At 43.1% G+C, this 25556-nt stretch overlaps 1 protein-coding gene across 9 annotated transcripts in view; it reads left to right on the forward strand.

The window, feature by feature from the left end:
- LOC127008848 (dachshund homolog 2-like) overlaps window positions 1-25556 on the forward strand; it is a 125388-nt gene that overhangs the window by 81930 nt on the left and 17902 nt on the right. For 5 of the 9 annotated variants that reach the window (XM_050881215.1, XM_050881219.1, XM_050881220.1 and 2 more), the window contains 10 exons: window positions 5130-5305; window positions 5412-5646; window positions 6211-6303; window positions 15141-15232; window positions 15610-15741; window positions 16095-16391; window positions 16618-16788; window positions 16959-17042; window positions 17411-17536; window positions 23649-23825. In XM_050881215.1, coding sequence (XP_050737172.1) covers window positions 5130-5305; window positions 5412-5646; window positions 6211-6303; window positions 15141-15232; window positions 15610-15741; window positions 16095-16391; window positions 16618-16788; window positions 16959-17042; window positions 17411-17536; window positions 23649-23825 — 1583 coding nt within the window. The remainder of the gene's footprint in view (window positions 1-5129; window positions 5306-5411; window positions 5647-6210; window positions 6304-15140; window positions 15233-15609; window positions 15742-16094; window positions 16392-16617; window positions 16789-16958; window positions 17043-17410; window positions 17537-23648; window positions 23826-25556) is intronic. The other 4 variants (XM_050881221.1, XM_050881223.1, XM_050881217.1 and 1 more) reach the window with 3 other exon arrangements.

Raw genomic sequence — 25556 nt, forward strand, 5'->3', positions numbered from 1 at the left:
TCTCGTTTTCCTTTGTTACTTTGCAACCATTTTCTACCTTCACTCTCATGTTTTTTCTTGCCTTCTGACGTCATTGATTATTTTCTGATGGCTGCATTTTCATCTATTCTTCTTTAATTCTTACTTTAACTTTCCGTTTTCATGATCTGCCTACTCCATCACTTCTCATCCACCTATTCCCTTTACCCCTTTACCCCTTCTCTCTTCCACTTACCCCGCCAGTCTCTCTCCCAACATCCTTTTCCTCTCGCACGCATGTGTTTTAAGAGCTGAGTCACGAAAGAAAAAAAAAAACATGGTCGGGAGGATCAATAAGGCGGAAACCCTTATTCGCAAGCTTTCCATTCACGTCCACCTAGGCGTCAACAAGGACTACGCGGTTTCGACGATTAACCACAATCGTCATATTATAAATTAATATCTAGAATAATGACTAACCCATAAGCTGTCAATAATTTCAGTCTCTCTCTCTCTCTCTCTCTCTCTCTCTCTCTCTCTCTCTCTCTCTCTCTCTCTCTCTCTCTCTCTCTCTCTCTCTCTCTCTCTCTCTCTCTCTCTCTCTCTCTCTCTCTCTGCGTGGATCTGTCGGCACGGTACTCGGCTCACAACCAAGATGTAAGTTTAATCCCAGTTCTGGGCAGCTTCTTGATGAGAGAAGTAGCGCTCTCCTGTAACCCTACCCGAGCAATATGGTCTGCCCAGCTCGGGGAGTTTTATTCTCTCTCTCTCTCTCTCTCTCTCTCTCTCTCTCTCTCTCTCTCTCTCTCTCTCTCTCTCTCTCTCTCTCTCTCTCTCTCTCTCTCTCTCTCTCTCTCTCTCTCTCTCTCTCTCTCTCTCTCTCTCTCTCTCTCTCTCTCTCTCTCTCTCTCTCTCTCTCTCTCTCTCTCTCTCTCTCTCTCTCTCTCTCTTTCTGCCCTCTCCTGATTTTGGAAACTAGTTCATTTTCCTCCTCGTGTTACATCTCAATCATCACGGTGTCAAGCAAAACGTTAATTAAGGATTCAGCACCTGTAATTTACCTGGTGAGCTCAGCGTATCATTTTAGGTATCAAACCGCAAAAAAAAAAGAAGCGCACTGCAAAATATAAATGCCTCGTTAAGAAGACTTTTAACTCCATGTGATCGATAAGAAACGGATGTGGTCCCAAGGCAGAAGTACTGGCTGACGTCATATGATAGAGCTGCCACCTGCCGACTCATAGGAAAAACAAAAAAAAAGGAAAAAAAAAAAGAAACAAACAAAAAACTTATGGCGTTATGTTTTATTATATTCCGCCTCCATATTGCGAGAAAAGCGATTAAGGTTTCGTCGTTGTCCCTATGTTTCTCTGTTACCCAAATATCTCAAAATGAAATTGACATAGTCACCAACTGCACATGACAACATCCTTGGGTAAATATTTCGAACTGACTAATATTTGGGAACACTCCGATCAACACTAACTTAATAATAACGAATACATAAATCAAAACAGACTGGTTCAATGAGTTAAGTGCGTGATCACACACACACACACACACACACACACACACACACACACACACACACACACACACACACACACACACACACACACACACACACACACACGTTGTCAATATTTGTTAGATTAAAAAGTCGTAGGAGCTTTTTAATTCAAAATTCTTTAGTGGTGCGAGAAAAGATGCTTTTCGACAATTCAAATTGGACAATTTATATGAAGACAGTGAATTTTTAGGTTATGGTTGATCAAACTTTCGCCCTTCACCTGATACAAAAATTGAAAATAAATTCTTCCCATACCCTGCCGAATAAGTGCTTGCTAAATGATAAATAATACCCTCAAGGATGCCCCTCTTATTGCATTATGATTAAAAGGCCGCGCAGGGGTGAGGGGCGGGGCGGGACGGGTGCCGCATATCGGGACGGCAGCCGCGCGGGCAGAAAGCCGAGGCCGGGACATTAAAAGGCGATCGGAATTCCATTAAAACGGTTTCGGGGTGGGGGAGAATTATATGTTTCCTCCCTCAGAAGAATGAGAAGGGTTCCCGGCCTAATGCAGTGACGAGGCTGCTTTGGTTGGCATCGATTTTGTCATTATGGGATAGGCTTTACCTCTACCTCTGCCCCGTCCTCCCCCTTCTCCTTTTCCTCCTCTTTTCCTCCCTCCCCTCCCTTGCTCCTCCTCCCGTCTCGTGCCCACCATCTCTCTTCTCTCTCCCTTTTCTGGGCAGCTTCCCGTTATCTTTTCTCATGGCAAGTGTTTGATAGAGGTAACCGTATTCTCTGACTTTTAATTATTTGAAACAGTTTAAACATATGCATTTTCATATTCATGGACATTGCTAAATATTTTTACATACGATTATCATATACTTTTATGAACATAATTTTTTTTTTATAATTTTGACAAGCTTTGTCAAGAGTTTTCAATTTATATTTTTTTGCTGACTTTGACAAATGACAGTCGGAGAGAGAAGCAGGTAGAATTGCTGATGTAGAACACCTGTGGCAGAACACCTCATTAATTGTGTCATTATGCGGCGGAGCTGAAGAAACTGTTGTGTGTGCCTGGCAAGGAAGGGAGACTTATTTTATCGATTTTTTTTCTGAGTGTTAGTGCCGGAGACACGTATGGGGGTAATATTATAAACGACGAATGCTTTTGTTCCTCCACCCTCCACGAGGTAACAATCCCCAGACAAAACACTTTTATTAAGAGGTGTGTGGCGCGTGCCGTCCTGGGTGGGCCGTGGGTGTGGAGGGTCTGAAGAGGAAAATGGGTGAGGGCAAAGGAGGAGGAGGAAAAGGTGGATGATGGTTATGATGACGAGGAGGAGGTAGAGGAGGAAGATGAGGAAGAGGAAGATGAGGAAGAGGAAGAGGAGGAGAAGACGGAGGAGGAGAAGGAGGATTAGAAGGAGGAGGAGGAGGAGGAGGAGGTGGCGTGGTGTGGAAGGGTGTACTTGTTATTGGGCGGTCGGGGTGTTTACGAATAGTGGAGGATGTCTGAGGTGTGTGAAGGATGTGAATGGTGAATGTTGAAACATGGCGGTTTGAGTCTGAAGAGAATAATGAAATTATAACACCATAAGAATGCACGAAAAGTCATCGCGTCAGGCGATGAAAAGCAAAATATATACCTGTAAAGAATAACTAAGCCTTACAGACAGTAAATTAGTGGCATGTGTGGCGAAGAGAGGATAGATATTTAAGTATGCTATGGGCCTGTGGCCGTTATCAGTGTAGGCTGCGAGGGAAGTTCACGAGTACAAGCAAATACCAACAGGTAAAAAAAAAAATCATGTCAAAATTCGGTAAGGAGTAAAAGTTAGCATAGGTAATATATTTATTTTTAATCAGTTCAGAAGAGATATATATTCCAATCACTAGTTGGCTGCCATGGCGTTGATGTAATGTATGACTGCTTCACTGTCAAGACAACCTTTGTATGTGATAAACCATAAAAATAAAAGCAAGTGAGAATATGTAATATATATTTTAGACCGAACGACATAATCTCCTTACGCCCAAGGGAAGTGGAGATTTAAGTTCATCTGACCCGCTGTGGAGGGTCACATTCACAGTCAACTAACGGGCTAGGGTCATCCAAAAGGCCCTTCAAGAGAGCGTACCGGCGCTATGGGCAGCACCTAAAAATATCGTTCCAAAGTAAACGCGTTCCGTTCATAATGGCAAATGTCCAACCTTTCAGAATTTTTTATATTAAAGAAACTGCAGTAACACAGTGTAAATATCCGTAATGAACACCAACAACCCAAAAATTGCTTTCGGAGTGTGAATCAGAGGGACGCATAAGAACAACGACAAAATAACTGCCAATAAAAAACCGTGTCTCTTTCCCTATTCTTTTGCACTCTATCTCTTAAACCTGTTTCTCTACGTCCCCTCTTTTACCCTGTTTTGCTTCTCTCCTTCATTCTTGGATTCCTTCTCAGCTTCTCTAGCTGCTGTATTCCTTTCATTTCCTTTCTCCCAGCACCCACCTCTGTTTGCTTCCATTTCTTAGTTTCATAGTTGCCATCTTTTGTTCTCCTATATTTCTCCTTTTCCTATCTTGCTCTATCTCTGTCATATCGTCTCTCCGTCTCCACTTTCCGTTTGTCCTCCCTTTCTCTTCCTCTACTCTAGTGTCCCCTGTAAACATAAGCAAATATTGCCAGATGACCTCTCCCTTCGCCCCTCTCCTCCCTGTCTCTCTCTTTTTTCCCCCACATCCAAACCTGACACCATTTACTTCACTTAATGTCGTTCACGCCATAAACTGAAACGCAATGTTAAAAACAAAATCACAAAAGCGTGTGTTTTGCCGAAGAAAAAAAAAACATCAATGGAAACTATTCCGAAATAGCGTTATCAGCGTTTTGGCGTTATCTCTGTTATCAACACTATGAGTGTCACCATACGAAGGGAGAAAGAGTGAGAGGAAGAGGGGGAGCGAGAAGGGAGGGAGAGGCGGCTGTGACAGAGGCGCCTCCGCAACAATGTAACAAAAGGCGTTGAAAGGACGTGGGCGACGACCCGAGCACTGCGACGCCACTAGCGAAACACTGGAATGAAACAGTCCAGATGTGACAGAGAGAAAAAAAAAAAAGTAGGGAGAAAAGGGAAGCGGTAGGGTGTTTACTCTGGGTGCGCGGCACATGTGGTGTGTAAAGGGTAAAATGTGAAAATCATCGACTAATGCTATTGTGCTCGACCGGTCGTGTGGGAAAGTGACCAGCCTCATGGGACCCCATTCCCCCCCCCCCCCTTGCAGTTCCCTACTCATGGCGGGTATCATAAGCAGACAAGATAATTTTCTTTAGTACGCTATTCGGAATTTGATTCAACTGACATGATTACGTTGACTGCTGGTCTATGTCAAGGATGGAAAATAATGCCGCGACACACGGCACGCTGCACGGGGCGAGGCGCGGTAAGGACAGTCCTGCGTCATGATGAAAGGCTGCCCAACCTGCGTCGTGTGGAAGGGTTGGTGTAGTGCTCCGAATATACACGTCATTACATTTGTCAAAGCTGGGGATGAGTGTTGCGTTCTAGGTCATGAGCTTGAAGTTTTACCTACAGCATGATAATGTGTTCGTTTCACTCACGCACCACTCACCGCCATCTCTCTCCTCCTCAGGCCTGGACGACCACCGAAACGCCCCCATGAGATTCTTGGCATGGGCGGCCTGCCTGGACCCATGGGACCAGGTAACTTGCCTCCTCCGCATCTTTCCCCGGAGGCCCTGATGGCTCTCAAGAAGACTCGTATGGACGCCAGGGACTTCCCGCCCTTCATGAATGGAGGCGTGCCTGGTGAGTGGCAATGGTTGTTGTGCGTATTCATGACAACAGTTGTGAAGTATTCATATAAAAATAGAAAAGAAACTGTTTGGTATGCCTCTTACTAATGCTGTAACAGTTGTCTTCCCGACCATTCCAGACGGCGACATGGAGAAGTCTCCTCTTCTGTCCAACGGGTACAACCCTCCACCCAAGGGTCTGATGGCACAGTACATGGCACTCAATGGCGGCATGCCCCACCCCGCCCTACTAGCACACACGGGGCTGCCATTGCCACCCCATCCTGCACCCTGGGCCGCACACGCCGCCGACCATCCCTTCAAGAACGGACCTCACCCCGACAACCTGGCACGGTGAGTTTCGCTGCGGCCCGCTACGTCATGCCCTGGGCTGGTACAGCCCGGGACGGTGCAAGTCAAATGCTTCCCTCGTTATTCCATATATGACGGGTGCTTTTTAGAGTTAGTTTTGTAGCAAAAATGCGTTACAGTTCACTCACTGTACACACATAACACTAACTTGCCATTATGAATTTCATTGATTGTATCATACTACTTATTGACACGCTTCCATCAATCATAATTATTTTATCCATTCATATGCACCTACCATTAGGCGCCCCCCCCCCTCCCCCCCCCCCGCCACACACACACACACACCATCCCCAGCATTACCCCTAACACCCCTAGTCCTACGATGACGATTACTTCCACCACCACCTCCACTACCAGCACCATAACAACTACAGCGACTATCATCATTACCACAACCAACAGCAAACTAAACAGTCAAACAACAGTCAGGTGTGCATGTATGAAAATCACCACAGATTGAATCAAACTTTTTTCTCTGGTTCATTCGTCACTTTTTTCCCTCCCGTTACTCTGTCATCCACGGGCTGTCGCTACCCCCCGCAGCCCGCCGCCTCACGCTGGCCTCCTCTGCTTCAGGTCGATGGTGTGGGAGAACTGTCGGGCTTCATACGACGAGGTCCTAAAACATCTGGAGAGGTAAGAATGGCCACATCTATTCTGTTGACATTACCTTTGCCCGTGTCCCAGCCAGATGATACTTTACAGTGTGTTTGCTAGACGTGTGACAAATAGGGTTTGTTATGCGCCACAGAAGAAAGCCGCTTCACCCAAATATGCAAATACTATCGGGGCCTTTATAGAAGAAGAAACGAAGTGTATACTAGTGGCCAGGGTAAATAGGAAAACAAACACCCAGCGCGTGTACCATGCCACTGTACACTCTGTCCTAGTACACAAGAAGATGAAACAAATGTCCGGTCCTTACCTCAACAAAGTTATATTATGGTAGTGGTCACAATATTAACACTAATACTTATCGTAGCAAAATACACTGAATCACACATGCAGGAATATAAAAAAAAATATAAAAGAAAGCCGAGAAAGAGGGACAGGTGGATTCAACTACGCGAAACCTACTTTGCAGAAAAAATGACAGAAAAAAAGACGAGAGAGAGAGAGAGAGAGAGAGAGAGAGAGAGAGAGAGAGAGAGAGAGAGAGAGAGAGAGAGAGAGAGAGAGAGAGAAACCTGAGGTGTGACAATCCCCTCCTCATCATAGGGCTCTGCTTCCTTCTAATGTAGGTTATCACACTATTTTCACACACGTGCAACACTTTAGGAGAGTTTCCATCTAATATGTCATGCGTTCTACAATTTATGGATGGCGCGAGGAGTAGCGGGCCTGGCCGAGGCGTGTTAGAACAATTCCTCGCTGGCCCAGACGCTCTGATACTCCGTCAAGAAAATTTATTCCTCAAGCCATTAATCTCCTGCTCTAAATAAAGCTTGTGCGGTGGGACGGCAAAGGTCTCGTGGTTCTTGCGAAAAGTGCGAAGATTTGAGGTTGTGGCACTATTTACCGATTTACAGCAACAACAACAACAACAACAACAACAACAACAACAACAACAACAACAACAACAACAGCAACAACTTCAATAACAACAAACAATTAACAAAGAATTGAAACTACTATTACGCCTAATATTATTTCTTTTACGACTACTACTACTACTACTACTACTACTATTACTATTACTATTACTACTACTACTACTTTTACTACTAATGCTGCTACTACTACTACTGCTGCTACTACTACTACTACTGCTACTACTACTACTACTACTACGACTACTACTACTGCTACTACTACTACTACTACTACTACTACTACTACTACTGCTGTTGTTTCCGCTACTACCACTACATATTAGCAGAAGCAGCACTAGTAACAGCAAAAGCACCCTGAACAGCAATATTAACAAATAACAACAAACGTTTACGACCAAACAGTATATATGAGAAAAAAAACAGCTATGATAGCAAAAGCAAAAGAAACAACATAAAACAACAATAAAATACAATAATCAAATCTAACAACACCAGGATGAAAAAAAAAATATAAACAACAAAGCAACGCATAATGATCATAAGTTCGTACCTCTAAAAAGTGAGATAGAAAACTGTGAAAGTAAAAAAGAAAAAAAATACTCCCATAACCTGCTTGCCAAAAGAATTTACGCAGAAAGTTTTCCGAGGAAGCCATTTGCACGTAGCCAGTAGTTACGCTTGTTAGGCGACGCCCGGGTGATGTTTACGAGGCGAGAATGAGATCGTATGTATATATTAAAAGCACAAAAAATAAGAAAAACAAGATTCTAATTGCCACACCTGGATAGGGTCGTGTGTAGGTGACGGTGTGCTGGCCGGATATTTCGTACTTATCGACACAGCTGGGGGAAGAAGGGAGATGGAGGGGGGAGGAGGAGGAGGAGGAGGAGGAGGAGGAGGAGGAGGAGGAGGAGGGTGACAGCTCAAGGGAGGAGGTTTAAGAGGAGTATATATCACGCCTTCATAACCACGCCGTCAACACCTCGTCTCCCCTGCCTGATTTAGATGCTACTGATGTCTAGCTTTCCTGCCCCCCCCCCACCCCCCACCCCCGCCCCTCTCTCTCTCTCTCTCTCTCTCTCTCTCTCTCTCTCTCTCTCTCTCTCTCTCTCTCTTTCCTGATGCCATGAGACACATAATGTTGTACCGCGTGGAGTGTGTGTGTGTGTGTGTGTGTGTGTGTGTTTGATGACGCGTGGGTCTTCGCCTTACCCTTCTCTAGCCTTCGTATTCACCCCCCTCCCCTTCACTAGGTGCCACCCCACTCACGGAAGAATTACAACCTGCAGCAATGACGCAACTCTCCCCGCCCGGAGATTGCATGTAAGGGTTTTAATGAAGGTTTATCAAAGAACTGCGCCTCGGTAGAAAGTTGTTGCGGAGTGAAAATGGGTACGTAGAAGCTATTTACTTGTCATATGATATTATATTATTGCGATCAACAATTACATTTAGTCAGAAAAACTATACTGATTTATTTAGCCTTATCATACGCCTCCGTGGTCTAGTGGTCAGTGTGCCTGGCTTCTACTCCGCGGGCCCGGGTTCGAATCCCGGCCCGGGCAGTCGGCGTGCAGCTCACCCAGCTGTTCATCCTCCTTCTCGGGCTGGTCGATAAATGGGTACCTGGGGAAACCTGGGGAAGGTAAACTGTGGTAACCCGGATGTCACACTGGCCCTGTGTCCCGGGGTAATAGGCTCCCTCCCACCACAGGCTCAAGGCCAATGTTACGGAGATGAGCACCGAGGCCACGCGCTGCTACAACATATGCCCCCAACTTTACCTTTACCTTTATCAGGCAAACATTTCATCTTCGTCCTTATTTGTTTGGCAATGTACGATTAAACAAAAGTATTTCTTTCAAATATAATTAGCAAGAAATATATTTTCCGTATATAATTTATTTGAATGAATGTAGCCGACAGAAATAAATCATCAATGTTTTTATTAATTTGTGAATCAGTTACTTCTGAAGAATGAGGAAACGGTCAAAGTGGAATAATTACTAAGAATAAAATATCGTCCGAGTGCCGTGGCTTGCCTTTCTGGGCGTCCGTCGAGCAGTGAGTGGTCTGTGTGGAAACCTCACACCGCCGCCACGCTGGGCTTCAGGCGGCAACTTGCCTGTTTGCTGAGGGCAAGTCACACCAACATGATTTCCGAGGCTAACAAGTTCTCCTAGATTTCATTAAATCACTGTCTTGACTTACCAATTTTTATTTAGTTGATTTTCAATCCGTAAATTTAGATGTCTCCTAATATATTATTATATTTCCACAAAAAATCAAAGCCTTACTAAAGAAGTTCTGATAAGGGTGTCAGAAATATATATTTTTATCATGTGCAAAATGAGAGCTTTCGATTAATGGTCGCATCGTAGAGCAAAGATCTACTTATTGTTATGTTGCGGATTTGAACCTGTGAATATCTAGTCATCATTACAATCGGCAGTGATGGGTTACGAACGCAACCCTTGTGGCGGCGCCTTTTCGTGCGTGCGAGAGCAGGGTGACGACCAGGTGCAAAATATAATGATAAAAAACAAGAACTCATTCTAAACGATAATTTAAGAAGTGCATCACAAGGATTTATCTCTACAAAATCTGTTCACAAATTTTTCTATGAAATCCAATTGTCACTACACTACATAGACGCTGGCGGTGAGGCACGGGGAGAGGTGAAACTGGGCGCGGAGCGGCTGGATGGATGGGTGGCAGCTTGACAAATGCACCTGAAGACGTTAAAGGCCGCGATAGACAGTTTAATCAGTGGTCACCGACAAACGGAAGCTCAAACAATCAACCTTACGACCCTATCTCCCATAGAAGTGATCAAAATGGTGGTAAAATTGGTTCTTCGCAGATCGATGGGAAAGGATGACGACAAAACTGGCGAGACACCTTTGTATCAACTGGGTCTCCCATACACTGGGAAAAGAGGAACGTAAAGACACTTGCAGTAACACATTGCAACGTTAACTATGTCTTCTGGCATATACGTACATCGGGTGTGTTGTGTTTACGTTGAGTTCCGATGCTCAGTAACCTAATAGCGTCGCACACCGCACAAATAAGGATCCGAGGCGCACAACGAATAGATCATTGTCGTATGTGAAGTCCCCGCTTAATAACTGCATTTATCCAACATTTTTCATTTCGGGAAACGGATATGTGTGCAATTAACAAAACGGATACATATATAATTAGTGAGTTTACAAGAAAGTAATTGATGTCATAAAATAGAGTGTATGATCTGATTATCCCTAATGGCCCCGTATTATGACTATTTATCCTCGTTTATCAAGACAAATACTTCTCGGACGAGTGGCAGAGGTAACTGTGCAGTGTCCGCCTGTTCCCGCGACGCTGCCCTTCCTCATGCACACACGGAGTAGCGGCAGGTAACACGGCATGAGCCGCGAAGGGGCAGCGGTTGCAGGAAAGAGTGGAGGAAGAGAGGAAGGGAGGAGAGGAGAAGAGGGACGGAGGGTGTGAAGAAAAAAAGGTACAGGAGGAAGGTGGGAAGGGAGAGGGAAGGAGGAAGGGAGGGGTAGAGAAGAAAAGAGGAAGGACAACAGGAAACTCAGTTGAGAGGTGCAGTGATGGTCGGTCACGCTGCCTCCTGCAACGTAATTTGACTCCATGTAATTACGCTTTCCTCTTCCTCTTCCTCCTTTTCCTTCTTGAGACATAAAACTCCCCTCAGACTCACGGTAATTCACGTGTACACACGAATTTCAACTTCCCTCTGTTCCCTGAAACGTGTTTGTCGTATAACTTTTCTCCGGCGTAGCGACCTGCTGCCATTGTTTGCTCCTTTTTCCATCTTTCGATCTTAAAGTGTGTGTGTGTGTGTGTGTGTGTGTGTGTGTGTGTGTGTGTGTGTGTGTGTGTGTGTGTGTGTGTGTGTGTGTGTGGTTCCTTTCCCTTGCTTCTGCTCTCCCTCCTGCTCTCCTTCCGTACTAACTGGTAAATCTTTCAATAAATTACGCTTGTGTCCCTCGTTCCTGCTGGTTTCGTCTGGAGGGAGACACGAAGGAAGGGAGTGACAGAGAAGGGGAAGAGAGAGAGAGAGAGAGAGAGAGAGAGAGAGAGAGAGAGAGAGAGAGAGAGAGAGAGAAGGGTAAGGAGGGAGAGAGAGAAGGATAGGGAGGGAGAAAGGGTTGGGCTAACTGCTGCTTCCTGGCAATCCGAGAGCAAGACTACATTTTCTTTGAGCGTGTCCAATCAGAAGCTCGTACCCATTAGGCTGAATTATGTGGGGGGTGCTCACTCAGACCAATAAGGAGTCGACGCCCGTGGGTAATGGTCACTTTGTGGAGTTAGCGTGTGGGTGATTGGCAAGGAGGGCTGAAACATGAGGTAGCCCCCACTCACACACACACACACACTCTCTCTCTCTCTCTCTCTCTCTCTCTCTCTCTCTCTCTCTCTCTCTCTCTCTCTCTCTCTCTCTCTCTCTCTCTCTCTCTCTCTCTCTCTCTCCTACACTTTGCAATATGGTACTGAGAATTCAGGTAAGCTCGCGTCTGAAGTTGCATATACCCCTCTTATTATGTTCCTGGGGATGGTGGTGGTGAAGCTCGTGGTGATGGTGTTAATTGTTATGAGAGTAGTGGTGGGTGGGTGGGTGGAGGGGGGAGAGGGGGGTTGGTGGAGTTTGACAATGGCGGTGGTGTTGGTGGTGTGGTGGCTGAGGGTGGCAATGCTGGCGAGGAAGGAAAAAATCGAGAATAAACCCTGTCACTGCGTAGGCGACACTGCATAGGCGACCAGGGTGAAAACATTCTCTCTCTCTCTCTCTCTCTCTCTCTCTCTCTCTCTCTCTCTCTCTCTCTCTCTCTCTCTCTCTCTCTCTCTCTCTCTCTCTCTCTCTCTCTCTCTCTCTCTCTCTCTCTCTCTCTCTCTCTCTCTCTCTCTCTCTCTCTCTCTCTCTCTCTCTCTCTCTCTCTCTCTCTCTCTCTCCCCTACACTTCCATTTGGTATACGGCACAGACGCGGAAGTAATATTTATCCAAAGAGAGAAGAAACAAAAATGCTTCATCGACTTTTTGCCTCCATGTAAATCTAATGACCGTTAGATCATCAAGGACATACAGGTATATTTAGTATTTTGCTAGTATTCTTTCTATATTAATCATTGTAAGCGTATTCTGTTTTAGCTATTTATGTGATGATTTCTGTTACTATAGATCTACAGAAGAATCTTTACGGATAGAGAGGTAGGGAGATAGATAGATAGTTAGATAGATGGTGAAAAATTAGTTCTACGATAAGCAATTATAAATAAGCTCTCCTATATCGAGTGTCTGGCTGGTGGCGGCGTGGAACAATAACAGTCGTCGCTCGTTAGGGCAGACCAGTCATTAATACTAATTTCCGAATTTCCGGCCCGTCTTTCACGCCAGAGGAGCGGAGCGGACTGTGTTTACCCTGCTCTTGCCCTCTGACCTGAGTGGGCGTGGCCTGAGGTAAAAAGGAAGAGAAGAAGAAAATATCAAGGACGAATTTTACAGAAACGAACTAGTTGTTGCATTTGGAAAAGTAGTAACGCGAGTTGATGGAAGAGGAGTAAGAAAAAGTATAAAGAATATGGCAGAGATTACACACACACACACACACACACACACACACACACACACACACACACACACGCATCGATGCAAGGGTCAGGGAGCAGGCCAAGGCAGTTCAGGCTACCATCGCCACCGCCACGTCTCCAGCGGCGGGGAGGCAGCGGGGGTGGTGGTGATGGTGGCGGCGGTCATTGCGTGTGGTGGCGCGCTAAATAACCAACTATCAATTAAATCGTGGCGCATTGTAATAAGCAGAGAGCAGAGGGAGGCATTTAGAACCATTGATTGCTACCCTCAACCACGGCCCGCTAGTCTCCGTTTTCGCCTCCTGCCAATCGTCTCTTCTGTTTTCGCTAATTTCCGCATTTACTTCGCCCCTTCTTCCCCCCTCCTCTCCGTCTCTTTCTTCTGCTCTTCCTCTTTCAGTGCCGAATCGTCAGGCCCGGCCACCGTCCAGATTACACGGGATCGTCGCTCTAAGGCCTATTATTGTGATGAAGGGCGTGATATCTTTCCCTTTTAAATGGAAGTGTAGAATCTCATCTTTATTACCTTTTATCCACTCTCTCTCTCTCTCTCTCTCTCTCTCTCTCTCTCTCTCTCTCTCTCTCTCTCTCTCTCTCTCTCTCTCTCTCTCTCTCTCATCTCCATACACACACACACACACACACACACACACACACGTTTTAGTATCGACCATTTCTATTTTTTCCACTCTTTCTTCTGATTTATTATCTTATTACTCACCACCTCTTTAATTGCCGAGCGTACTTTCCCTTCCTTCCTTTCCCTCACCTTCTTGCCCTCCATGGGTCTTAAATTGCTTCAGTAATTACGAATGAACATAAAGCTTCCCTGCCACGCATACAAGGGTCTCCCATACACTCTATCGATTGATTAATTGCTACACACTCATTTTTCGTAGCACAGCACCGACTAGACGAAGCGCCCATCGAATTGAAAACTAAATAAAAATGAAGAAAAAAAAACGCTAACGAGCAGGCGGATGTATAAAGGAGGTCGGACAAGGACATAAAAAAAAGCTGAGTGAACGTATTTTTCCTTTCTCCGGTGTGCCAGCTGACCACACTCACACTTGCTCGGGCACTCACCTCGTCCATGGCCAGAGTGTATCGACGTTCGGCTGCCGGTTCCTCGGCGGCGCTAACGAGTGTTCTGCCAGAGTGGAGAACAAGATAACAAACACACCGAGGATAGAGAACAATAGCCGCCCTCCTACAACCCTTGCTCTCACCCGCCGGCCCATTAGACGTGTCCCTCGCGCCGAGCTAAGAGTACACACGCTGCAAGAGGAGACTTAATTGATTGTCAGTCCTTCTTTCGCCAACGCGTGGAGGGTGGTGAAGGGCGAGCAGGAGGGGAGGTGAAGGAGATGTACAGGTGGGATAGACAGGTGAATATAGGCGGTTCATAAAACACTTCAAACCTCTCGTAGTTTTAGTGGTTAGAAGTAATCTAGCCTCCTGCACTTAATGGCCGTAGAAAAAAAGCCGAGGATGAATTAATTAGGATAGAGGTTATATAAGATTTTCTTTGTATTAGTCGTTTTTTTCAGAATATGTAGGTGATAAACATTAGAAAAACAAAATTTCAACGTTATCAAAAAGGTACTAAGAAAATAGTTACACAAATATTGTCTTGTACGTAAGAGCGTTTTCTTGTGGGTTTTTTGAGTGCATAAGTATCGAGTTGAAGCTGAAAATAAGAAGATATTTCCTTTGATTTTAGAAGAGGCTCGTTACTGTCTCGGATCGTGTGTACCACCTGTAGACCACATACATCAGGTGCGTCGAGTGCGAACACCTGAAGGAAGCAATCAGCGGGAAGGGACGAGGGATAAAGACCAGAGTGAAATAGAAATTAAACAAGACTGACAATGGAAGTGAAGTCATTAAGATATATTATGTTAGGTTAGTTAGATCATGCTGATTTAGATTAATCACGTAGGAATCAATATATTTTTAAGATCTTATTTGAATATTCAACGGCATGTTCCGGCATAGAACAACCGATATATGTGAATTTTGTGATGGCAAGATTTTAAATGCTCTCTTTCGGATTCTTATACAGAGTGAAAAACTATGATAATAGTTTTCAGCCTTGACTTGCCTCACAAAAAAAAAAAAACTTTAAAATGTGTGGTTTCCTTTGGTTTCAAAGCAAGAGTATATGAATATAACTAACATATGCCGAATATGTCATGAAGGCTAAAGGACTACCCTTTTGAGCAAGTATATAAGAAAAATACCAATAGAAGCGCGAGAAAGAGAGGTTGCTTCACCTGTGTTGTAATTTTCTAACGTTTAATAAATCATCCCCGCAGGATACGCGAGGACAGAAACAGGGCTGATCGAATGCTGGGTTTAGAGAGGGATGAGGCTGCAGACCGCCCAGCATCTCCGCACAAAACAAACGGTGAGTCCCCATGACCTTCCTTATATATATAGTCACATATGACAATATAGAGTGAAGGTCATTTTCCTTAATGAGTTCTTCCGTATCAAGTTTACGGAGAGGGAGGATTATATCTTATGACTTTAAGAATGTTGAGTTGATACATCAACGTTTTCAGCGTCGTAAAATTCTCAGTCCGTTGGTTTGAATCTAAATACACTTCATTTCCTCGGGCTTCTGGTACTGTGAAGTCAATCACGTGGTGGTGCATAGTGTTGAAGTTAAGATAACGATTGTTTGGGTCGAGTCATTGGTGCCATCCAGGCACTCTCCCTCCCTTCTGCCAAGGTTCTGTTCCACTCCTTTCTCACTCACCCTCGTACTTCTTGTCCTAGCAGGCTACGGGGAGGGTGATGCGCTCAACCTTAGTAGCAAGAGTGACTCTCGCGATGACTTGAGCGACGCCCCCACCCCAAGAGACGACAAGGACGAGGCACTCTCTGACGCTGACGACCTCGACGACAAAAATGGTAAGCTGCCCCCAAAAAGTACATTAATTCCTCTTTATTGCTGTTACTTGTTTTCTTCCACAAGTAATTGCTTCTAACCACTCACCGGTCGAATCTTTGTTTGGGGGGATACTTATATCATGGGCATTTGATTCCTTAATAAGTTACTAAAATTTTATCATTTAGTCAGATTATGTCTGTTGTCTTCGTTGCAATCGATTTTCTTCTGCGAGGATTATTTTTTTTTATCAGCGAAGGTGTCGCTCTCTCCTTGCTATCAGCTAATGTTCTTTCCCCTTGGCCCCCAACTCACCCAGCACTTTTTCTTCCCCTCCTCTTCCCCCCTTGTTACTCCTCTTTCTTGTCCCTTGCAGACTTGAGTGACCGAGAGGAATTCGACTACTCGGACCGCCCATCGCTACACTTCTCGAGCAGCAACAATAACAACAACAATACCATCACCAACACCCTCACTTCCACGGCCAACAACAACACTCCCGGCGGTGGCGTCAGCCAGCTGGTGGGGAGCGTAGGGAATCTGCTCTCCGGGAATATCAATTGCAACAGCAGCAGCAATAGTAGCAGCAGCAGCAACAGCAGTAGTGTAGCCACGCCCACTACGTCACAGTGTTCCGCCCTTCTACCCGTCGGGGACGACCGTCTGCCTCCAGGTTAAAATTTGTGACGGAATTGCTTGTGATGAATAAATTAGATTTGCCCGGCAGTGGTAGACGCTCGCGGGGCTACTGTCTGATCTTGGCTGACTCATTGTCTACTGATGAGACAAACATTTTACACTAATTTTTCCATTAAGTTTCCAATAATCCATTAAATTCAGCTCTCTAGGCAGCTTCGGGTATCGACAACTCTTGCGTAACTCATGTCGTCCATCCCCAGGCTTGAGTGGGCTGGCGGGCCTCAGCATGGGAGGTGGACCCGAGGTAACGCCCTCGCCGCACCACCCGCCTCTCTCTTCCCTTGAAAACCTCCTGGGCAACATTCAGAACCTCCTGAAAGTAGCAGCAGAGAGCGTGAGGCACGAGGAAAAGCAGTGGATCAGAGAGAAGGGTGAGTGTGGGGGGCATGGGGAACGCGGGTAATATAGATGAGAAATATAAACCAGGAATAAAGATAATTGTACCTGTAACTGGGAAATGCAACATTGAGCTTACGTAACTAACACTCTGATTACCGCGGAATCGACGTGTGACTTGTTGTTTTTTCTCTTCATATCACAGAACATCTTCAGCTAGAATTCCAGCGGCAGAAAGAGATGCGGGAGAGACTAGAGAAGCAGCTGATGGAGGACGAGAAAGTGAAATGTAAGTTCTAAAGAGATTCCACAAACATAAATCCTTACTCAAATTAATCAATAGCAATAAAAGGAGATACAATAATAGACAACAAACACACACACTCTCTCTCTCTCTCTCTCTCTCTCTCTCATATTTCTAATTCTGTAGGTCTTGGAAGGGTAGGGTCTTTCAAACACAAACACTTTTAACAGAAACACGCATCTAAAACACACAATTACTTTGTATCACCAACATCTTCACTGTCGTCTCATTAAATACTCAAAAACAGCCACCAATACAAGTACCATTTAATAACGATAATTCTCTGATGCAAATAATCATATCGCTCTTCCATTTTTCTCCTATCTCAATTGCACCAATACTCTTCTCCTCAGTGCTGTACCTCCGCAAGCTGAAGAAGGAGAAGCGGGCGAGGCGGCGCCTGGAGGAGGAGCTGACGGAAAAACTCAAGAGGCTCTCCCAGTACGAGCCCAACGCCAAGGAACTACTGAGAGCCGCTGGTGAGTATTAGCTGTGTGTGTGTGTGTGTGTGTGTGTGTGTGTGTGTGTTATGCGCGTCTGTTATGTTGTTCAATACTTATGCTTCCCTTCAGGATTTTTTTATATTATTAATTAAGCGACATAACAATCGTGGACAGACTTCGGCGAAACTTACTCAAAGTGTTGAAAAGGGAGAAAAGAGCGGATCATAGAACTAAAGGAAATTCAAATGTAGTGAAACGAGACATAAAAAAATATTAACAACCTGGACATAATACTAAGATTAAAAACAATATCACACAAAAAGGTTAAAAACAACGAAGACAACAAGAGTAATAACAGCAAGACCGACCAAGAGATGCAACAGAAACAACAGCAATATCAACAATAATGAAGTAGATAACTTTGTACCCCCCCCCCCAAAAAAAAAAAAATAATAATAATAATAATAATAATAATAATAATAATAATAATAATAATAATAATAATAATAATAATAATAATAATAATAATAATAATATGTTTTTATAATTTATAAATAAAAATAATACTATTCATATAAAAAGTATAATAATAATAATAATAATAATAATAATAATAATAATAATAATAATAATAATAATAATAATAATAATAATAATAATAATAATAATAATAAAAATAATAATAAAAATAATAATAATAATAATAATAATAATAATAATAATAATAATAATAATAATAATAATAATAATAATAATAATAAGACGAAGAAAAAGAAGAAGATAAAAGATGAAACAGAAAAAGAATTAGAGTAATGACACCATGATAATTATAATAATGTCAATAATAATGTTAATAATAATAATAATAATAATAATAATAATAATAATAATAATATTCATTATTATTATTTGCATTATTATTATTATAACTATTATTGTTATTATTATTATTATTATTATTATTATTATTATTATTATTATTATTATTATTATTATTATTATTATTATTATTATCATGTTGATGATAATCGTGATGATGATGATAATGATGATGATGATAATGATGATGATGATGATGATGATGATGATGACAATGATATTGATGATGGTGATGATAATGATGATGGTGATGATTATAATCTCATAATTATTATTATTATTATTATTATTATCATTATTATTATTATTATTATTATTATTATTATTATTATTATTATTATCATTATTATCATTTTGATGATAATCATGATGATGATGATAATTATGGTGATGATAATGATGATGATGATGATGACAATGATAATGATGATGGTGATGATAATGATGATGGTGATGATTATAATCTTATAATTATTATTATTATTATTATTATTATTATTATTATTATTATTATTATTATTATTATTATCATTATTATCATTTTGATGATAATCATGATGATGATGATAATGATGATGATGATAATGATGATGATGATGATGATGATGATGATGATGATGACAATGATATTGATGATGGTGATGATAATGATGATGGTGATGATTATAATCTTGATGATGATAATGATGATGATGATGGTTGTGATAATGATGATGATAGTGATGATTATAATCATGATGATGATGATGATAATGATGATGATGATGGTTGTGATAATGATGATTATAATCATGATGATGATGATGATAATGATGATGATAATAACGATGATGATGGTGATAATGATGATGATGATAATGATAGTGATGATGATGGTGATGATGATAATGATGATAATGATGATGATGATGATAAAGATGATCATGATGACAATGGTGATGATGATGATGATAATGATGATTAAATGTGTTATCATTCTATATTCATAATCAATATTGAAAGTTTTGGACTTACATGGATAGCAAAATATACACGGTAAAGAAAAGAAGAAGAAGAAGAAAATGAAGAAGAAGAAGAGGAAGAAGGATGGTGAAGAAGAAGAAGAAGAAGAAGAAGAAAAGAAATATAAGAAATATTCTTTCTGAAAACTACGTCATCACCGAAGGACGGAAACTTACACACCCAGAAAATAATGACTTCCAACGCAAAATATTTTAAATTGATCCAATAAAAATGTAACAATCATAATTGCACTAGAGATACACAAGAGCCAAGAAGATGAAAGAAAAACACGACAGGAAGAAGGAAAGACGAGAAGGAGCTGTTTACATGAACCCCAAACTAATTCCAAACAAATTATGCAAACTTCAAATTTTTCTGCATTTTTTTTTCCTAATGTAGGGGGATCGTAATCAACCCTCATCTCATCAGTCATTAATCGTATTATCTCCAGACTATTTTTTTACGCAAACTATGTCTCCTCGCGTTACCCCCTTTTTTACGGGATCACTAATCACAATGCAATTGCATAAAGGTCGCCTAGGGACGAGGTTTGGCCCTTCAGTGCAGTTTATATAAGGCTGAAAACTGTAAAGAGGATGTATTACACTAAAAAAACGTCCCCCGGTGACTTTCAACCGTGTGGAGCATAGAAATAAAGAGTGAAACAAAAAAAGTACGGTAGAGAAAAGAGGTATATAAGAGGGAGGGAAGTTATTTAACAACCAGAGCGCAATTACTTAAAATAGAGGCGACAGAGGTGATGTTTGAGAGAGAGAGAGAGAGAGAGAGAGAGAGAGAGAGAGAGAGAGAGAGAGAGAGAGAGAGAGAGAGAGAGAGAGAGAGAGAGAGAGAGAGAGAGAGAGAGAGAGAGAGAGAGAGAGAGAGAGAGAGAGAGAGAGAATCTGTGAGGGATAAAATTTCACCTTGCCGCCCCTCGTCATTCCCCTTCTTCACCTTCTCCTCACCTTCGCTCTTTCCCCCTGAATACGCCAGGCTCGGGGCGGAGGGACAAGGAGGGGGGGCAACAGGGGAAAGATGAGGGATAAAAAAAATGCAGCGCCATCCCTAATGATTCATATCAATTAATTCATTAAAGTTTTAATTACCGCCCCGCGTCTCGCCTTATAATCTTCCCCTCCTTGATTATTTTGGCTGATACCTTAGGAGGGACCCGGGAGACGGAAAAAAGGGGTGGGGTTACAGAAAAACATTTTTTTTACCCTCGTTTTTTTACTCCTTTGCTCAGGTGTACTGGGAATGGCCGAGGAGGATGAGGGGGATAGTAATGGTGGTGGTGGTGGTGGCGGCTGTGGCAATGGTTGTGGTTGTAGGGGCAATATTTGTGGCGGAGGTAGTAGTGGCGGTGGAGGTGATGGCCTTGGCAGAGTTGATTGTAGTGGTGGAATAGATGTTGTTGTTAGTGGTTGTATAAGGGGCAGTGGAGGCAGTGGTAATAATAAGGTTAGTAGTGGTGGTTTTAGTGCTGGTGATGATGTTAATGGCAGTAGTAATGATTGTGATGGCAGTCGACCGTGTGTTGTCGCCGATGTTGCTGGTGGTATGGTGGTCGATGGGGTTGTATATGAGGTGGGTAAGGTTGTTGTTGTTGTTGTTATTGGTGGTGGTGGTCATGGTGGTGCTGGGGATGATGATAATAAGAAGGAAGAGAAAGAGGATGGCAAAACGACGATAAGGATATGATATACAGAAGAAAATACTGATGGTGATGATGATGATGATGATGATGATGGCAATGATAATAATAATAACAATTGTAATGGTAAATTAATAGATCAATGATGATGGAACACCACTGAACGTAATACAATCCCTAGAATTTACAAAACAAAGCATCGTAATGCCACGTTAATACACTACTGGGAATAAATTATCTTCTATAACAATGCAAAACTAAATACAAGTCCAACAGAAATGTTCTTTTTGGATGTATTGGACGAAGAAAGAAAGAAAGACTCTTGGACTAGAGAGGAGTCCAACAGGATTCCGTCGCATGCTGAAAGTTCCTCAGCGCAACTCCAACGATCGAAATATCTGAAAAAGTGTTGCGTGATACATCCAGCGGCAGGAGAGGAGGCTCACAGCGCTCAAAGCGGCTCCTTTAAATGGACATTTCCTTTTCCCCTCGTATTCCTGCAACGTTTTTCGGGCCCATAATGGAATCAAGATTTTCTTTTAATAAAGGAACCCTTCCGAGTGAGGAGTTTGGAGGAAAAATATAACCGCATCCATATTTTAGCATTTTGTGTTTGTATGTATGTAGGTATATAAATATATATATATATATATATATATATATATATATATATATATATATATATATATATATATATATATATATATATATATATATATATATATATATATATATATATATTATTATTATTATTATTATTATTATTATTATTATTGTTATTATTATTATAATTATCATCATTATTGTTATCATTATTATAATTTCATTTACATCCGTTATCAATTTCATGATGATGAAGAGTGTCTTGTCCAGTTTCCCAGTTTGTGAAACGAGCACTGACAGATTATAAAAAATGAGAGAGAGAGAGAGAAAGAGAGAGAGAGAGAGAGAGAGAGAGAGAGAGAGAGAGAGAGAGAGAGAGAGAGAGAGAGAGAGAGAGAGAGAGAGAGAGAGAGAGAGAGAGAGAGAGAGAGAGAGAGAGAGAGAGAGAGAGAGAGAGAGAGAGAGAGAGAGAGAGAGAGAGAAGGATAATCAAACAAATGAGATTGGAAGGATTAAGAAGTTGGGATTGTTAGAGACTCACTAATCGCATTACACGTTCATTCTTTTTCCTCCTCTCCTTTTTAATCACATTACCAGCGGTCAAAAACTTTCCGTCAAACCTCTTTCTTTCACCACTCACTTCTTTTCTCTTTCTCATTCTCGGTTTTTACAGTGTGTCAAAAAATCCGTCCCATTTCATTTATATAAATTTTTTTCTACATGACATTGTTTGGACCCTTAGATTCATTAGTTTTTTTAAATTTTTATACAGTTCTTAAATTTCGTTTTTCTCTTTTATTCTTGAAAGGGATAAATCACATTTCACTTTTTTTTTTTAGGGGAAGGGGAGGCCAGTGAAACTGCATAAAATTCATCCTGTGACGCAGTGGCTGATACGATATTAAATGTGATAGTGGTGACGGTGGTGGTGAGGCTGGATAATGCAAAAGGCTGAGGGATAGTGAAGACAGCAGTAGTGATGGTGTTAATACAAAAGGTGGTGTTGGTTGCCATAAAGGTGGTTAACGTAAAGGTTGGAGGTGGTGATTTTGTGCTGTTGTTGCTGTTAGTGGTAGTGGTGGTGGTGGTGAGTGTTATGGTGTGTGTGTGTGTGTGTGTGTGTGTGTGTGGTAGTGGTAAACGGGGTGGTAATGATGGTAGTGAGGTTAGTGGTGGTGGTGGGGGTGGTGGGAGTCGCGGGGGTGTTGGTTGTGGTGATGGTAGTAGAGGGGTTGATGGGGGTTCTGGTTGTGGTGGTGATGATGGTGGTGGTGGTGGTGACGTGGGTGCTGGTGCTGGTGTTTGTGGTTTTGGTGGTGGTTGTGGTGTGAGGGGGAAATTGTGATGGTGATAACGGTCGTGGTGATAATGGTAGGTGTGGTGGTAGTGATGGAGGAGTTAATGGTGTTAGTGATGGTGTTAGTGGTAGTGGTGGTGGTGATAGCGATGATGGTGGTGGTGGTGCTGGTGGTGATATTTTTGTCGGTGATAGTGATGGTGCTGCTGATTGTGGTAATGGTGCAGGTGGTTGTGATGGAGGTGATGGTGGTGGTGGTGGTGGTGGTGATGATACGGGTGGAGTTATTGTTGTAAAGAGGTGAGGAGCAGGCTTTGGGGGAAGAATGGGTTTCCATGGGCGGAGAAGAGGAAGATATGAAGATATTACAGAGGGAGCAAAGGGAGCGGATCGGGCGTTAGAGGCGGGGGACATCATCCACACAACAGCGTCTCCGTTCCGCCGCCGCCACCCTCGCCCCCGCCAGCCACACGTGTCGGCTGTCAAGGTGGCTCCCATCTCCCTTGTTTTTGCGGTGGGCGTTTTGTGGGGCAGGTTTTTGTCAGTGTTTATCTTTATGCTCCAGTCTCGGGAACCCAAGCATAATAAACCATTTTCACAGCCGCAGGAGGACACAGATAAAATAAAAAGAAAGCCGTAGAGGATAGGGATACTTAACTTTTAAAACACCGCCACGGCCCATAAGTCACCGGGATGCCTCGTGTTCCTTACAGCCGAGTCCCTGGCTAAGGAAGGCGTGAACAATGCGGCCGTGGCAGCAGCGGCGGCGGCGGCAGCAGCTGCAGCTTCTGGCGGGTCTTCAGGACAGAATGAGAACCCGCATCTCAGCCCCAAGAGCCACCAGGCGCAGCAGCAGCAGGAGCTTCAGGACGGGCGTGCTAACCAGAGCGGTGAGTGTTCTGCCTGTCGTCTTGTGCACATCCTCCTCCGCCCCTGCCTGCTGCCGGTGCCTCAAGCAGGGGCGGCTCACGAGGAAATTAGGTGTTTTTTATTGTTGTTTTTTTCTTAAAGGGTTGAATGCGTGTGTTTTTGGGACACTTTTTTTTCTCTTGTTGTAACCCGATGATGTTATTTTTACGCGGGTTTTAAATGTGAAGTGATGTGTGTGTGTGTGTGTGTGTGTGTGTGTGTGTGTGTGTTCGAGAGAGAGAGAGAGAGAGACTGATTGGGCAATGGGCATGTCTTGTAGGTGGTTCGTCCCCTTCAATGGCGGAGTGAAGGACAGTGGACAGGAAAACGGTATGGCCGGGCAAGCTTGCCAGGCAGGGGCGGGGCTCAGGCGAGGTAAGGAGGGGAGTGTAGAGTTCTCGGTTACCGGTCACAGGACATAAAACACAATTCGGCAATAAAGTGATAAAGAAGTTTAAGAATAGTCAAAGATAGCGATAAGCAACTAGGCAAATGGGCAAGGACGAACTAGGTCTTCAGGTTTTGGAGTCGTTGTGGTCTGAACTTGATCCTGAATTGGCCTCTTGTGATAAGTTAACTCGTCTGGGATCTCTAGAAACCCTACGATCACACCCAAGGTTTCCTTGCACAAGGCGTGATGGACGGCTGAGTGGGCTGACCAACGGGCGCTGCGACACAAGGGGAAAGGACCTCATAAAATCTATGGTAAGGCAGGTCGGAGCTCGGGCATCCTCGCCTCCTATTTCCTTCTCTTCTTCGTTTCTTTAAAAGAATCTCTGCAGTATTCAAAGGTGTTCCTTCCACTTGCGTCGATTGAGCCGCCGGCACAAAAGTTACAAAAACTACATTTTTCCTTTTTAAGAGCTTCATTTTAGTAATGGTCGAGGGGGAAAATAGCCAATAAGGAGGGCCATTAAAATGTTGCAGGGTGAAGGGGGGTCAGGCCTCGCCACGGTCTGCGTCCGTGTGATGCCTATCTTGCACTGCTGTTGCGACTGCTGAAAGCCACAGCGATGCCAGCGGAGATAACACGTATGGCTCTCAGTTAATGTCATTCACGACCTCACATTTCGTCTGATTTATTCCGTCCTAAAGTTAAGGTTTGGCTCCGCTCGGCACTTGCGGGAAAGTCTTCGAGTGGCTGGAGGTGGTGTGGGGTTTCGACAAATCTCTCCAAGGAGGTTAATCTGAAGGGGAAGTGATTGTCAGCAATGCTAATTGGCTGAGGAGAAGAACGTTCCTCGGTTTCCTGAATAAGGAGCATCGAAGTGCAGGCGACAAAAGTTTGTGTTGAAAAAATCGAAAGGATCTCAGGATGAACACAGGTTTTATTGCTCCTCGTTCCTCAACTCTCTAGGCAGCAAAAAGAAAGAATGCCGTAAAGTGCCACTTTTGAGGTAATGCGTCGGTAAATCAGACAACGATAAAGTGAAACACAGACGTTCGGATACTAAGTCTTGTTGATGAACTGCTATCCAGAAATCAACACAGCATTATTACCCTCTTGGGCCTTTATGTCCATTGTGATGGTGGATAAAACCGTGAGACTTAAATCTTTTTGGAGAACAAACGACCACATACTACCTTGCTAACAGGATGACTTTTTCAAGGTCAATGTGCACCGATAACCAGCTGTTTACTTACTGCTCATCAAATTATAGTACAGGGATTTCCGTAAGGTCAGCTATTTTTAGAGAATCTTAAGTTATCTT

The sequence above is a fragment of the Eriocheir sinensis genome, chromosome 39 (assembly GCF_024679095.1).
Source record: "Eriocheir sinensis breed Jianghai 21 chromosome 39, ASM2467909v1, whole genome shotgun sequence".
In the NCBI taxonomy this organism is placed as follows: domain Eukaryota; kingdom Metazoa; phylum Arthropoda; class Malacostraca; order Decapoda; family Varunidae; genus Eriocheir; species Eriocheir sinensis.